The 15,859-nt window shown below is 41.5% G+C and overlaps 1 protein-coding gene across 1 annotated transcript; it reads left to right on the top strand.

The window, feature by feature from the left end:
* The first annotated feature begins 262 nt into the window (after positions 1 to 262).
* hoxc4a (homeobox C4a) lies at positions 263 to 5,455 on the top strand. The gene is made up of 2 exons (XM_030423187.1): positions 263 to 3,849; positions 4,390 to 5,455. The coding sequence occupies exons 1-2, from the start codon at positions 3,414 to 3,416 to the stop codon at positions 4,749 to 4,751; spliced, it is 798 nt and encodes a 265-aa protein (XP_030279047.1). The 5' UTR covers positions 263 to 3,413; the 3' UTR covers positions 4,752 to 5,455.
* The last annotated feature ends 10,404 nt before the right edge of the window (positions 5,456 to 15,859 follow it).

The following is a 15,859-nucleotide window of genomic DNA, read 5'->3' as shown; positions in this document are numbered from 1 at the left end:
CTCTCAGTGAAGATGTGAAAGGTAGTTTCTGTCATTTATAGAGCGTCTTGTTTGTGTTTTCTTGGCTTCAGTAAACCTGATAAACAACCTCCGCTTCGGCGCACTATTTCCACTCTATTGCAGCTTTAATATTTCCGATGACACTGTGCTGTCCTTTGCCTGAGAGATGCACCTCTGCAGCTTCTAACCCCAAAACACATTAGTTGTCTATATGTACCCTGTAGAACCGAATTTGTGTGAAGTACAAACAGTCGCAAATACGTCTCTACAGGAATACATGGGCAACTGAAAGACCACGACAGCGGCCTCTGGACCCTCCTGCTCCTCTTCCTCACGCATCTCTGGCTTTTTTCCCCCCTCCTCTGCTAATACTGCATATACACAAGCATGAGTGATATACACATGCAGCTCTAGCAACGCAATAACATTGTCTCGAAGTGTATTCATAGTCCAGACAGCCGTAGATTGTGTAGGTAGGCCACAGAGAGCAGAGCCATGTGTGCGCAGTGCGCGGCTACTACTGTGTCAGACCCTGTAAAACACGTTAGGAACCAGGGGTCGTTTAAAAGTGACTGATTTACGGCTTTTATTGCTCTATAAAACGCCTCTAACATCCTCGCAAGGGGTAATAGAAATGTCGTGCGCATTCTGTACAAACATGGACAGCCTGAGATGAAGACATTTCACCTGCTTTTTAAACATGTTATGTAATTGTTGCTGTTAAAACGGCTCACTTTGATTTTGGAGCAATAGATTGGCTGGTGTGCTGTTTCTGAAACCATTTTATCTTTATTATCATCATTATTTGTATTATATATTTTTTTGTGCTTGTAGTTTTACTTACTGGTGACCTCAAATCTATGATATCAACAATAAGAGAAGAAGAAATATAATGTGGATGTGGTTGGGAGGCTGCTCAGCTTATTAAGCCCTGTGTGTGTCTTTGACCACAGCTGACTGTGGGGTAAGAATGGGAGGCAGCACAGCACATGACAAGTTTACACAGCCAGGAAGGATCAGTTTACAGTGTAACAGCAGACCTCCAGTGAAGTGGCTGGTGGTCAGTGCTGCAGCCGTGATTAGCATCTAGCATTTGGGGGCTGGAAAATTACTGCCACCCTCTTATTTCTTTTAATTTTAATACTTTTTTAAAAATGTGGAATAATTGTGACTATAGTTTGAATTTATGTCGGTGCTCATACAGCTGTTTCCTTCTTCCTTGCAGCATTTTGCTGTCATAAAGATTGTCTTGTGTGTGTCCACAGACAGATTCAATTGCTTTAAATGGAAGTCATATGTTTTTATTTAGGCTTTCAAGTACAAAGATAAGAACTTTTTTTTAATGCTGTTTAAGAGAACGCCATGAACAGATGGCGATAACACAGCTGAGAGCTTGATTTTTATCATAAAAGCTTTAATAGCATTAAATAATACAAACAGTATTTGGTCCCCCCCTGTTTTTTTTTTTGCAAGTCTACATGCAGGACTTGTGCCCTGCATGTGGGAGGGATCTTTAATCTGATGTGAGGGAGAACAGCTGCTCCTCAACTCTCTGGCTGTGTCTGGTGTGTCTGTGGCAACCCAATATTTGACTGAACTTCTCTGTGATCCGCTGCAGTGGTCCTGAGACTCTTCGGTCCCCTTTTCTGTTAGCTGTGTGACATCATGATGGTTGTGTCCCACTGCAGACTGGGTTGTGACATCAGGAAGATGCTGCTGTGAATGGTTGTTGGTTCTGTGACACCGCAGTGATGCTGTTTTGTGTTAGTTTGGCTCTGCTGTTGACATCGTAGTCGTAGTGTAGCAGTAATGTTACCTCTCTGCCTGTTCCCCACTGTTGTGTTGTGATATCACAAAGCCTATAAGGACATTTTGACATAAGTTCAGGTGACTTTTGTTGAATAACTGTTGTGTCTTTTAGAAGTGGAAGATGTTAAAAGGGCTCTACGTAGCTTTGGAGAGGAAATCCAAACTTGGAATATTGAGTTCACAATGTTTACTCTTCACTTGTGTTGTCACTACATTATCTCAGCTTAAAGGGGCACTTTGCAGGTTTATGTTAGAAATTCAAACTCAGAATTGTAATATTTACAATATCACTGAAGTAATAATACAAACTCAGTAATGTTTATCTCTCCATAACTGAATAAACAAGCTGTTCTCAAAGGAATATAAGTCCAGAAGACTGTTTGTAGCTAGAAAGGTGGCAGGGTCCGCCAAATATAAACAAAGTAAAACATTATGAAGCTGTGTTGTCTCTCTTTAAGGCCAGTTTGCAAACAGAGAATGTTTATTTATTGGTTTAGTGGTTTAGGCATAAAAAAAAATCAGTCAATGAAGATCTTTGTTTCTACACAGTGCACCTTTAATAAAACCTAAAGGCTTGTATCACATTTTTGCTTTTCTCTTGATACACTCTTACCGTTTTGGTCGGTTTACCAGCACCGCCGAGGCTTTTCTTTCTCCTTCTCATCTTCTTCTCTTACTGATTTTTTCACTGCGGTGACATTCAGAGCAGCTTCAAACACCATACTCCCGTCAGCCTAAGAACCCTTGCTTTCAATCAGCACATATTTTTTTAATCTTATCCTCACCTATTTTTAATTAAAAAGTAGAAGGCAGACCCTTTTTAATGAATGGCCTTGAAGGAAGAAAGGAATAACACTTCAAAATACCAGACAAATATCCCATCATTGAGTGAAGGCTTTTGTTTAGGCAGCCAGACTACCATCCTGTCCACCTTTTTCTCCAACGATATAAATGATCAGGCCTGATTTTCCAAACATCAACCACACCTCCAGAGCATCTCACCACCCCACGCCACTTCAGTCCAGTCCTCTCTGACATTTACATTCACCCACTAAATATCCGAGATGAGCTTTGAAGAAGTCTCACCAACACTGATGCAGCATGTGATTCTTAAAACGTGCTGTAATCTCACAGCTGAGGCTGCTGCTGCTAAAGCCTTCATTAATTAGCAGATAACCTTTATATAAGGCGCAACAACATGATTGGTTTGCTATTGTTGTGCCTTATCCTTGGCGAATCACCTATTGTCCCCTTTGAATAATTGAGACCAGTGGATTTTGCCTGTTTTATTTTTCCCTTGGTCAGCAACTAGCTACTAGTTTTGTCCCCAAGATCAATTGCCTCGCTAACACAACCAGAGGGAGAGAGAGGGGGAGAGAGAGTGGGAGAGAGAGGTAGAGAGAGAGGGAGATTTGTGCCCACAATGGCGACTGTAGGTATGCTAAATACCTCTGGTTCCTTATCCGGGAACTACCTCTTACTCTGCGATTGGGCCACTGGGTCACGTGGTAAAAGTAACTTTACAGGGCTGCTCGCAAGTAGGAGGGCTTTATGGAGCAGAAAAACGACAAAGCTAGAAAAATTATTTTCCACTCCAGAAATTAATGATCATGAGCTCGTATTTGATGGAGTCTAACTACATTGATCCGAAATTTCCTCCATGCGAGGAATATTCGCAAAATAACTACATCCCCGAGCATAGTCCAGAATATTACAGCCGCGCAAGGGACTCTGGCTACCAGCATCACCACCAGGAGTTATATCCTCCGCGGGCGAGCTACCAAGAGCGCCAGTATAACTGTGCAAGCATCCCTGAACCTGACACGCCACGGGGACATGGAGTACCCCAATCTGCGCACCTGCTGACAGGGAAAGGGCAACCTGCTTCATGTGAAACCCCACAGTTGTCCATGTCCCCCGCCACCCCACCGGCCGCAACCTCCGCCTGCAACCAAGCTACCCCGGAGCATCCAAACAGCACAGCCTCCTCCAAGCAGCCCGTGGTGTACCCGTGGATGAAGAAAATTCACGTCAGCACTGGTAGGCAACTTGTGTGTTTATGTTCCCCTGCACTCCTCATGCTCCTCTCTCCCCTTTTTCCCTCCCTTTTATCAGTCCCTCTGACTCCCATCTCGTTGCCAGCCCCTGCTCCGATAGCAGGGAAGCCTTTGAAATGGCACAATTGAGGCGGATTTACGACTCGGCATTGGTAATTACACCCACCATAAATTTTATAGCCGAGGTATACTCAGGGCAGCCGTATCACCATGTGGCTTCTGCTGTTATGTATTGCGCGATGGAGAGAGGGGGAGAAATGAATAAGAAGAAGAAGAAGAAGAAGGAGAAGAAAAAAAAATCGAGCTTTGTAATCTTGCATTAATAATTTAGCTCATAGTTGGATGTGAGTGTCCTCTCATTACGCTGAGAAGTTCTTAACTTCCCATTTGAATTTCTCAAACAGCTAAACATTCATATCCAATAAATCTTTCCAGCCATATCTCAGTTGAGGCCATTCTTGTTTACCCCTCCTTTCCTCCCTTTCTCTGTCTCCCTTTCTCTCCCCACTTCTGCTCTTTCCAGTGAACTCGGCTTACAATGGGACGGAGCCCAAGCGGTCTAGGACAGCATACACCCGGCAGCAAGTCTTAGAATTGGAGAAGGAATTCCACTATAACCGATATTTAACTCGGCGGAGGCGCATCGAAATCGCCCACACCCTGGTTCTCTCCGAGCGACAGATTAAAATCTGGTTTCAAAACCGCAGGATGAAATGGAAAAAGGATCACAGGCTGCCGAACACCAAAGTGAGATCCTCCTCCTCCTCCTCCGGGTCCAACACAAGCTCAGCAGCCGGCGCTGTTGCGGCTGCCTCGGCCACTAACACTGGGGCCCCAGACGAACTCACCGGAGCACAGCATGGCGAGGATATTACCAGGTTATAAAAACCACGAAGCAACACTGGGGGTAGAAAAAGAACTGGTTATTTATAGAACAATTATATATTTTGTTTTCGTAGCTATCTTGTGCGGTTTCCTTTAAGTCCAAAGTTATATAAAATGCATGTTATATAGCATGGATTACTGCGAATACCGATGAATTATTTTTACGTGACACAGGGTTTAATTTATTTGAAGCTCAATTAAAAAAAAAAAAAAAATGTTTTTTATGAAAAAAAAAAATGTTTTGAATGAAGGAAAAAAAAAGTAGAAAAAATATTACATTTTATCGAAATGTTATTGTGGGGCCATTCTTTTTGCCCTGCTGCCCAATAAGGTGAAATGCACAATCTATTTATTTCAAACAAACACTGGAAGGAAATCAATATAATAATAGTTATTTTTGGTATTAAAAAAAAGGCTGGAACACACCATTGATCTTGAACTTGTATGTTTTGGATAATAACAATGTGTGGAAATTACCTCGTGTATTTCAGAAACAGGATTTTTTTTTTTTTTTGGATTTTACTATTTAGTTCTTTGTGGTGTTGATGTTGTGTTTAGACCGTTAAAAAGCAGATTATTGTGAAATGCAATAAACGGAGTGTAGTGTACTTGTGCTAATCATATTGGTCAATAAAACAGTGAGTGTCTACTAGTTTTACATACGTTTGGTCGAACTTCATTTTAGGCAAGATGAGGTCTGCTATTTGTTTATTATTGTTTTTTTTATTGTTTTTTTTTTCTTGGTTGTTTTTCTGGCTGTGTACAGATGTGTGAATACTTGAACATTTCATAAGGAGGGGGAACAAGAATCACTGTGTTTTTAAACTGTGTAGGTCCTGCAGCTCATTTTTGGCGTCTTTTAGTATTAGCAGTGTGTACAGACTGTGTGTGTGGGTGGGTGTGCGTATGCGTGTGTGTGTGTTTGTGTGCGTGTTAAAGCCTGACTCATAATGGACTGAAGTTATTTCTAAAAAAAATAATAAAAATCTGGGTACAAAAAAAAGAAGAAATAGTTTGCGCCATGCATTATGTGCAACCTCATCAGTCTGAAGGGCATTCAATTAACGCCAGTGAGGCCCTCCACTCCACACTACACTGCCTCTGCCACGACTGAAGCTCTCTCTGCTTCCCTCGTCCTGCCTTGAACACAACAACAACAAACACACCAACCAAAAAAAAGAAAGAAAAAAAAGCTGCATGCGATTCATTTAGAGGACGTTTGCAATGTGTTAGAGATTACAGATTGTTGTGAACATTTTGTAACCTCAAGTAGTTGCCCTGCTTTTTCTATATATATATAGGCTATATATATATTAGTCCACTGCGCCATGAGAGTTTTCACATGTAAAGAAGAGAAATAAAAATACAAAATAAATAAAATAAAGTCGTGAATTGAAGATAGAAGTCAACATACTGCGTCATGTGGTGTTCGTCAGTGGGGAGGATGGTGACCTTTTGTTATCAGGTTAAAGGAGCAATGCTGATATTTATTCTTGTGCGTTCTTCACTCTTCGTTTTTATTTTTTATTTTATGCTTCTTTCTCACGTTTACCTGCTGTCTCCTCTGTGGGCACATTTTGTGTGTGTGTGTGTGTTTGTGTGTGTGCCTCCAGTGTGCAGCAGCTGGCGAGAATACAAAAAAACCAAAACTACTTTTTTCAAAATCCGGCGCTCGCTGCAACGTCATCAGCACCCTGCAGGACTGTTTACGACTGTAGATCTGCTGGACTGGTGCGACACTCTGACCAAAAATATCGCTCAACGATTCGTTTTTCCTCACAAAGATTGCATTCATTTGCCTTCTTTTTTCTTTTTCTTTTTTTTTTTACTCTCTTGTTTTTGTCAGTATCTGTGCAGAAGGTTTCGGATCAACCCATGACTTAAAACCCAGAGACGCGCAAGAATTTGATAGATTATTGAAATTGTGACATGAATAGGCCTTATAAAAATCCCTGGCGTAGTGGGGGGCAGGAGAGCACAAAAGGAAGAGGTATTCTCCTCCATCAATCTTGCACTGCGCAGCTTTGTATTGCGTTCTGGAGGAAAAAAAACAAAAACAAAAAAACACACAGCTCCGCCAACAGCCAGTTTTGATCTTACCAAATATCATGTACCACCAGGCCGCCTTACCTCACCAGTAACCCCCTTATAAATGCGAGAGTTTAACGTTTTAAAGTAAGTCGCTTTATCTGAGCCGGAGCGGTTGACATCTGCCTCCTTGACGTGGCTTTGGAAAGGCACTAGAATAGTGTTGAGACGGCGCTGAAAAATGAATCCACGAGCCTTTATGTTGCTGGACAGATTAGAGAAATTAATGTCCTCGCCACAGTCGCAGCATCCCTCCAATCCCTTTCGAGGCCCTGTCGCCTCCATGTCGCGAGGCTGAAAAGGTACTTTATTGAAGTTTTTTGGGGGGGCGAAGTGGGAGAAGGCCGAGTTCACCTCGAGGACACATTTTCTGTCCCATTAGGCTCATTTCAGTCTGGATGGCCGACCTCTCCAACCCTGTGACCCGACTCGCTCTCTATACGTGTACCTTCTGTGTGCGCCCTCGCAGGTCCCCCTTGGCCTCAGCTTTCTTTGTGGATTTTTCCGCGTTCTGCCTATAGAGAGGCCTGCAGCGGGGCATCACTGAATGTCTCGCTCCCTTTTGTTACTCAGAGGGACCCAGGACAGTGTTGAACTCTCGGACTGTCTTCAGGACCTCCGAACATGAGGTCTTCTGTGGAGCGTCTAAAATAGTTCCCAAAGCGAGCTGCTGGCAACAATTTGTGACTTTAAAGGTGCTCTAAGTAGTTAATTCAGAAGTGAAAGATCTTCATTGGCTGATTTATTTTTAAACAGACTGAAAGGACAACACATTCATACTGTTTTACTTTGTTTATATGTGGCGGACCCTGCCACCTTTCCAGCCTCAAACAGTGTTCTGGACTTTATTCTCCTCCGAGAACAGCTTGTTTATTCAGTTATATTCAAAAATATTTAGAATTTGTAATACTGCCAAAGTTATATTGCAAATATTACAATTCCGAGTTTAAATTTCTCCTCTAAACCTACACAGTGCCCCCTTGAGCGAACCAAACTTGATTCTCTGAGTTTTAAGCTTCGCCAGGGAGAAATAAGAAACAGTTTGCAGGCACTTTTTTTTTTTAACTAACTGATAACATAAAAAAATCTGACTTAAATTAGCACCAACCTTTATAAACGTCACGGTTTTTTTCTTCTTCGAGGGATTCATTACATTCCCCCAAAAGTCTCACCCCCAAAGAACAGGGGGCAGTAAAAATAGTTGTCGCGGTCACATGACTTCTGTCTGTGAGACTTGAGAGAATAGCTGTGGCCTCGGGTCAGCACTTCCGCTCAGAAGCAAGCTGCCAATTATAGCCAGGTGTTTGTGACAGTACTGGGACAGTTGGTCAGTGTGATTAGTTGATGGACATGGACCTTCAGAGCGTGCGGACACGAGAACCTTGCAAACTTTCCCCACCCCCCTCGAAACTTTTATTTTGAAATCCAAGTGCAAAAATTCTAGATTTGCCCCCCAAAAAACCATGATGATTGTGACAACAGGCAGCACACAAAGTTGCGAACGTGACCCTTGATCCACGTCCGAACACAAGTGGTACACATGTTTATTTTTGTATTGAATCCATCTTCCTCTCGTTGCGAGCAGCATTGAATTGGTTAGAATAATCTCATTTGCTCGCTCCTTTATTCTTGTGTGGCCGGCACCAAATATCCAGCGCTGATGGAAACATATTCGACAGCATGCCTCCGAAGATAAACAGCTGCCACTGAAAGCCAAACATCCAATCTCAGTGCGTGTCATGTGTGTGATAATTCAGCCTCCTTCCTCCCCCTCCTCCCCTCCTCCTCCTGTGTCCCGGGCTACAGGTGTAGCTCAGGTTACACTCTGAACAATAACGGTGGATGTCTCGCGTTTGTTTGAGCTTTTTGTCACTGAAGATTTGTGCAATTTGGAAAACAGAGATTTGTCTCAGCTTCGAGTCGGGGGATTTAATTAACGCGTCCATACAAGGCCTTGTTGGATCTCTGACGTGGACAAACAAGAGAGTGTGATTTAAAATACGTGTTTAAACAGAAAAAAAAAAAAAGCTCGTGTCTCCTGTCAGTCATGAATCAGCCTCGTCCCGCCCGATGGAAGCTTCTCCTAATATTTACACCACGTTTAAGCAAATCGTGAAATGTGCACGTTTATAAGCAAACTGAAACGTCCACTAACTTTGGAGTTGTGTAGCCTTACCTGTCAGAAGATCAATATAAATAAAAAAAAAACCACACACACAGGCACATCCGAGGCTTTTATAAAGTTTTAAAAATAGACTCTTGTGATATTTAATATTCGTACTAACCAGCCCTCTCTCTCTCTCTCTCTCTCTCTCTCTCTCTCTCTCTCTCTCTCTCCTCCAGCTGTAGAATAACTCAGAGAGGCTTGTAGTTATTCTTCCCCTCAGCACCTTCGCAGGGAAAAACGCTGTATTTTACGTGTTTGAAGTCCAGTGTTTAAATTCCACAACACTTACTCAGCCTCCTAACTGGTTTCTTTTTTTTCCACTTTTTTTTTTTTGACTCCAGACTGTTGAATCACACGCATGATTTTCAGCTCACATTGCACCGCTGCAGGCTCCCCCGTGATTTATGAGCACCTCAGGGCGAGAGAGCTCTCCCTCCCCTCTTCCTCTTCCTCTTCCTCTCTCTCTCTCTCTTCCCCCCCTCTCTCTCTCTCTTGGAAGATATAAGAACTTTACACAAACAGAGGTCGAAATCTTTTTTATTTATAAGAGCAAACACGAGACAGGAGCCGGTCAGCTGGCGTTTTTTTCCTTTTTAATGACCTGCCTTTTTATTGCTTTTTCACGAGTACAAACATTTATTTTTTGTCCTTCCTCTGCGCTCTGGCTTTCAGGTGAGTGTCTTCCTCGGCAACTTTGTGTTGAAAAGGTCCGGGCTCGGTGTGTGTTTTTGTTATGGCGTGGTTGTGTTTTAAAAAGACGGCTGGCAGCCATGGGTAGTTGCATAAAGGCAAGAGAGTTGAAACAGGGGTCACGCTGCTATTTTCCAGGGACACAGAGGCTCCCTCGCGTTGACCAGCGGTGGGTGTGTCACAGATCCGTAAATCTCTCTCTCTCTCTCTCTCTCTCTCTCTCTCTCCCATCCGTTCACTCTAGGGAGCAGATGCACCGCGTCTCTCCTCTTGCCTTTTCTCTCCCTCTGGAGGGAGAGTTTTAAATGAATTTGCATAAAAGTAGATGTTAAAACTCCATCAGGCAACGTCGAAGTGATTTACTGTCAGGCGCTGGCAAACATTTTCAACAAAAGCAGCTTGGATCCCTCACTCCTCCTGACGTCCCACTGTAGACCTCCCCCATCACGTCACAGTGGAGATGATGGCCTGGGTAAACTCGCCATGTAATATTTTATGTCATCAGAACGCCTCGCTGGGAAATTTGTCATTAGCCTATTTGCTGCATCGTTGAGGACCTCAGAAATTACAGTCGTTTTCCCCCCACAGCTTTCAAGGTGTCACTGGAGGCCCAGACAGCCACTAGATTGAGTTATGATTATGTTATTCACTTTTCATTAGCACAAGTGATCTGAATATGGGATCCCGAGACTATAGATCCACAATTATGTATAGGTTAAGTGAAAACGCGCTTTTTTATTGCATTTGTTCCCTGAGAATGATCCTCTGGTGTCTTTGTGTGGACACCAGTTGCATGTCTGCTGCAGTCACCTCATAGTTTGAGTCCTCTGAGGTCAGCTGCTGCTGCTGCTGCAGGATGAGGACTTCAAAATAAAGGTACAAGTTACAGGCTTAACTAACTCATGGCTCCTGATAAATTAACGGTGAATCATGGATTCCTGTTGCCATTAACACATGATCAAGTTACTCTGACTTTTAAAGCCTGACTCATACTCAATTTCTGAGGCTGACACAGTAAAAGAATGATATTTGCACTGATCTCTAAAATGTTGTGACAAAGATATGTAATGGAGACAGGATATCTCACTGTTTGTCCAAAAGGATATCAGTGCATTGAAGCAGGAATCTTGTTCTATATCATAATCTCTTAATGAAAAAATATTTTCATTTAGTTGCACATTGGTCACCATAATCGAGATACCGATTATCAGCCGATAATATCAGCAGACTGATACATCGGTGAGGATCTGATGACTTGGAGTGGGTAACTCACACTTTGAAGAACATCAGTTAGTGAGTGTTAATTCACAGATATTGTTTTGTTGTGATCCTGCTGTTGTTGAGGATGAGTTTAATGTCTCTCTGTCACTGCTCTGTGAACAGTGACCTGAGAGCAACTTCAGGTGAAGAACATTCATTTATTTTGTTTTATCTGAATGTGAGATGCTGAGTTGGCTCTTTCAGGAGGAGAGCTATGTCCTCGCCGGATTTATAGGAAATTCATGGCTATTAAGACAGAGACCACTGTATCCAACAAAACAATACATTTTCTTTCATTGATCTGTTCGCCCTGAATTGTTCTCTTTTTGAACTGTTTTAATGAGATGTTTTGTGGCCATCTTTCTGTTGTTGTGTTGATCCCTGTGGGCTGGACACTAAATATTTAAAATCAATCAATCAGAAAAAAAAAAAAACTTCATACATTGAGTGATGCATCAAATTAGCTGCATTTCAGTTACATGAGAGTTTATTTATGCAGGTCTTTACTGTATTTATATATTCCAGAGGCTCTAAACAAAGAAAGTTCTATGTAACTTGATTCCTGCTAATTTGATCGCATGTCGTTTAATGTATGGACCGTGAATTAACATTCTTAATTGATTTATGTGATCTAAATACATAAAGCCATTAACTTGATTGTTTGTTAATGTTGAGCAACAGGAATCCTGCCTTAATATATTCATCAAATCATCACGAGTCCTGCTGTAGCAATGATTTGTACGCTTTCTATAACATGTTGTAAGTTCCATGTCTATGCAACCTATAATTGAATCTTAGGTCAGAGTACATAATCTAAACATAATTATATTTAAAAAAACACAGAATTTAAACCCTGCCATCACCCCCAGATTGTCTGACTGGGTTTTTTGATTAACTGATTGCTTTAAAATGTTATAGATTTACATTTTTTGATTGTCTTTATGGTTTGTTTGTAAGTGTAGTGTTTGTTACAAAAGAGGCCCATGTTTTCAATTCTCATCGCTTGAGAAACCAACAAAATTAGGCTTTTTATTGCAAATACGTGTGCAAGCTGTCAACCCTTACTGCGTTGGAGCTGCAACTACTGATCATGTTCACTGCCAAACATTATTTTGGTCATTTTCTAGATTACTCAATTAGTTGTTCAGGCTAAAGAATGCCGGAAAATTGGGGAAAATGTAAATCAGTGTTTCCCAAAACCACAGTTGACGTCCTCAAACATCTTGTCTTGTCCACAACTCAAAGATATTCTTACTTTACTCTAAAGAAGCCAGAAAATATTCACATTTAACAAGCTGGATTCAGAGGATTCTGACTAGTTTGGTTTTTTTTAAATTTAGAAATGACTAAAATTGATTAATTTACTAGTTATTTGGTTAAAAGAGTGCCAGAAAATGGTGAATTATGTTGATAAGTTGTTACCAAAGCACAATCCTGACTCTTTATTTAGATTTATTTATTAGTTATACCAAAAAAATTTCATAAAATGTTAATCAGTGTATACCAAAGCACATGATTTTTCCACGACCCAAAGATATTCTGACTTTACAGTCAAAGACAAGCAAAGAAGCCAGAAAATATTCACATTTAGATGCTTGATTCTATAATTGACATCTTATGGATTAATCAGTGCAGCTGAATTGAACATCAGATTTCACAGGAGAACAATATAAACCCATAATAGTTTTTATAATGCATCATCGTTTTATTCTAACACTGTATATATTCTGAAACACATCCTTCTCCGGAGTAAACAAACAGAAAGTTCTCTCTCAGATGGCCTCCACCGGCTCAGACCAGCAGGATTTATGACCAGCTCTCTGCACAGACGGGCCGTGCAGGGGTCTGCGGTGGGCTGTGCTGCTCCCAAATTAATTCTCTGTGTTAATGCACAGGCTGATATAAAAAGCCAGGACTTGTTTGGGAAATTGACAATGTGTGTCTTTTCCTCACTTATGAAGTGCAGTCTGCAAACTCTAGTCCTTTCATTTCACTCTGCATTGTTTACAGCAATATAGGGCACCGGGCCCATAAATCTTCCCCTTGCTCTGCCAAGACAGCGCCATTTGTATGCACCGTTTTAACCGACAGCATCCTCTGCCCATTAACGTCTTCTCCCCGGCTCTCTCTCTCAGTCTCCTCTTATCTGCCCGGCTCTGTCCCCCCTCTCCAAATACATTAACTGATCCGTGTATTCGTTGAGCTCTGAAAACCAATTATGTTTTTCCTAAAGTGTACAGAATATATAATTTATGGGAAAAGGGGGAAAATAGAAATACAAATATAAGGATTTTCGATGCGTTCTGCAGATTCTCGCGCGCAACGTACACATTTCCCTGCGCTCTCTCTCTCTCTCTCTCTCTGTCTATGCGCACCCGACGGGTTTTCTCTGTAAGTTATTGGTATGAAAAATAAAAGTTTATCGACGATTTCCGTGGTTGTTTGTGTCAGCGAGCGAGAGAGCGCAGAAGGTAAGGAGGAATTGTAAAAGGGTTGACACCCAGAGCGACCGGCGCGCTTTTGTGTGAGAGAGAAAAATGATTTATTGCCACTGAGGCGGTTCAAACAGAGTTCACGGAGAATTGTGGTGGAGGCGCGGAGGAGCTAAATTATGGTCTTGCTGAGCTAGTATATCATAGATCCTATCTCCAATTCAGAGAGTGTGTTCAAGGGTGTGAGGCAAGGAAAACAAAACGAATTTAATTACTTTCCACCATTCCACTCGGCGCTGATGGATATTGCCTAATTCTCCTGAGAATAATAATAATAATAATAATAATAATAATAATAATAATAATAATAATAATAATAATCATAATAATAATGTGATTTTAATTTTAAATTTTTTTTGGCTATAATTCATGTTTCTCTGTTGGACAATATTTGGCACATTTTAATGAACAGGATGATGATTGACTTTATGTCATCACTCCCAAATTAAAATCAGGTCTCCAAGCTAAACGTTTAGCATTTCTAGATAGTTTTAAACTGGATTGAGATCAGTTAAATCATTGGTTAAGAGTCATTTAAGTGTTGATTATCACACAAGTGTATGGGAGAAATGGTATTTGCATTACGTCCTTGACCGGAAACCCCACATTTGAATATTTAATTCATTTAAGAAAATAAGGACGTGACTCCACTCCGGAGGTTCAGGTGATGGTGGCAGCAGCAGCAGCAGCAGGGGTGGAACAGGAAAAAAAAAAAAAAAAAGGGGAGAAGGCTCCTCTCTCCTCTCTTCTTCCGAGCTATGCAATCCTGAGTGCATAATCCATCACCGCTGAGAGACATCTAAAGAGGGTTTTCTCGACAGCTTTGTTGTAGTGAAACACCAGAAGGAACTTAGCCTATATCTAAAGCCTGCTCCAGCTACAAGATGGATACTGGCACACTTGAGTAGATGCTAATATCACAGCCCGCAGGAGAAGGCACTCTCTCGTTCTTGGGGACGATGCTAATAAAAAAAAAAAGAAAAAAGAAAGAAAGAAAGAAAGAAAGAAAGAAAAATGGTGATAGCTTCATTATTCTAGTTATTTATCCACTTTGCATGCATTTGTGTATTGGTGGAATTAAGCAATTTTATGAGTTTCATGAGATATTCCCCCCCCCCCAAGTGTAACTCAGTTAGGGCCACACTTGATGGAGCTTTTTACCCCAAAAATATTTATTATGGGGCTTTTAAATGAAGTTGCGAAATTCATATTTTTATTTAAGTGTTTGCACCCTCATAGCTATATTTCTAACTTTCTCCTTGTCTCGTTTTCTCCTCATTGCATTTGCACATAACAGCTCTGCTGAACATCCCTTCCCCGCCCCCTCCATATATAGGCTACTCTTTGTCACCCATGTTCGCCATCTAAAGCGTCCACTGACACTTGATACTGTACAGTGATGCCCGATTCATGCAAATTCGCCGCTTCTTCCCATAGAAAAAAACAATCCTCTAATGATTGCCTCCTTTGTCTTTGTGTGGCAATGACTGTGAAGCCTTTGTTTGACCACTCCCAGTGAATCCTATTAAGCCAAAGCTACACTTCCACTCCGACAGTTAGGAGCATATGCTGTTATTTAAAGGAAAGCCCGCCGATTTATGATGGCCAGTTAAATAGGATGCAAACCAAGTTATCCGATATAATCTCTTAAAGAAAGAAGAAAAAAACAGCCTTATTGCACAATGTCGTTAAATAGAGCAGCTAATAGCATGGAAAACACGCGATATAAATATTATGTATCATTGTGTTTAATTGGGGGAAAGACGAAGAAGAGAAGAAGAAAAAAAAAACACCAGAGCGCAATTTATTTTTAAGCTGGTTTAACATTAAAAATAAATAAATAAAAGAAGCTGCTTCAGAAATAATGAGTTGTGGTCGCTGCCCCGTTATTTTTCCAGTGTTATTCCGGCTCATAGACAGAGCCCAGCAGCTCATCGCGTTGTTGTCTGATTAAAAAAAAAACAACAAAAAAAAAAACCTACCACCAAAAAGTTCAGGATGTGCAGCTGCGACTGGAGGCTCCGTCTAATAAATAAAAACAAGAATTCAACACTGAGTTTGTGATGAGACGCCCCTCGCATTCAAGTCTGTCTGTCTGTCTCCCCCATCTCTCATCTCCTCTGCGTACAAACACCTCTCCCTCTCACCCTCACGCTAATCACACAGTTGTTGGCGTCTACTCATAATCCGTTTTTTTTCATCCCTAGGTAAAGAAACGCAGGCTGATCATTGAAATGTTGTCTGAAGAAATATCGCAGAAGCTTCTTCGGGCGCCCCAAGTTGCCAGCAGATTACTTTGCAACTCCAGAGCTCTGTCATTGGAGGAGGACCGCACGTGACCACGGCACCCTTCTGGTAAATATTATTCAAATGCTCCACATGGTTACTCCAAGTGCTCTTCCCTGTATGCC

Source organism: Sparus aurata, chromosome 7, assembly GCF_900880675.1.
Source record: "Sparus aurata chromosome 7, fSpaAur1.1, whole genome shotgun sequence".
NCBI lineage: Eukaryota > Metazoa > Chordata > Actinopteri > Spariformes > Sparidae > Sparus > Sparus aurata.
This window is presented reverse-complemented; position numbering and strand designations above follow the sequence as displayed.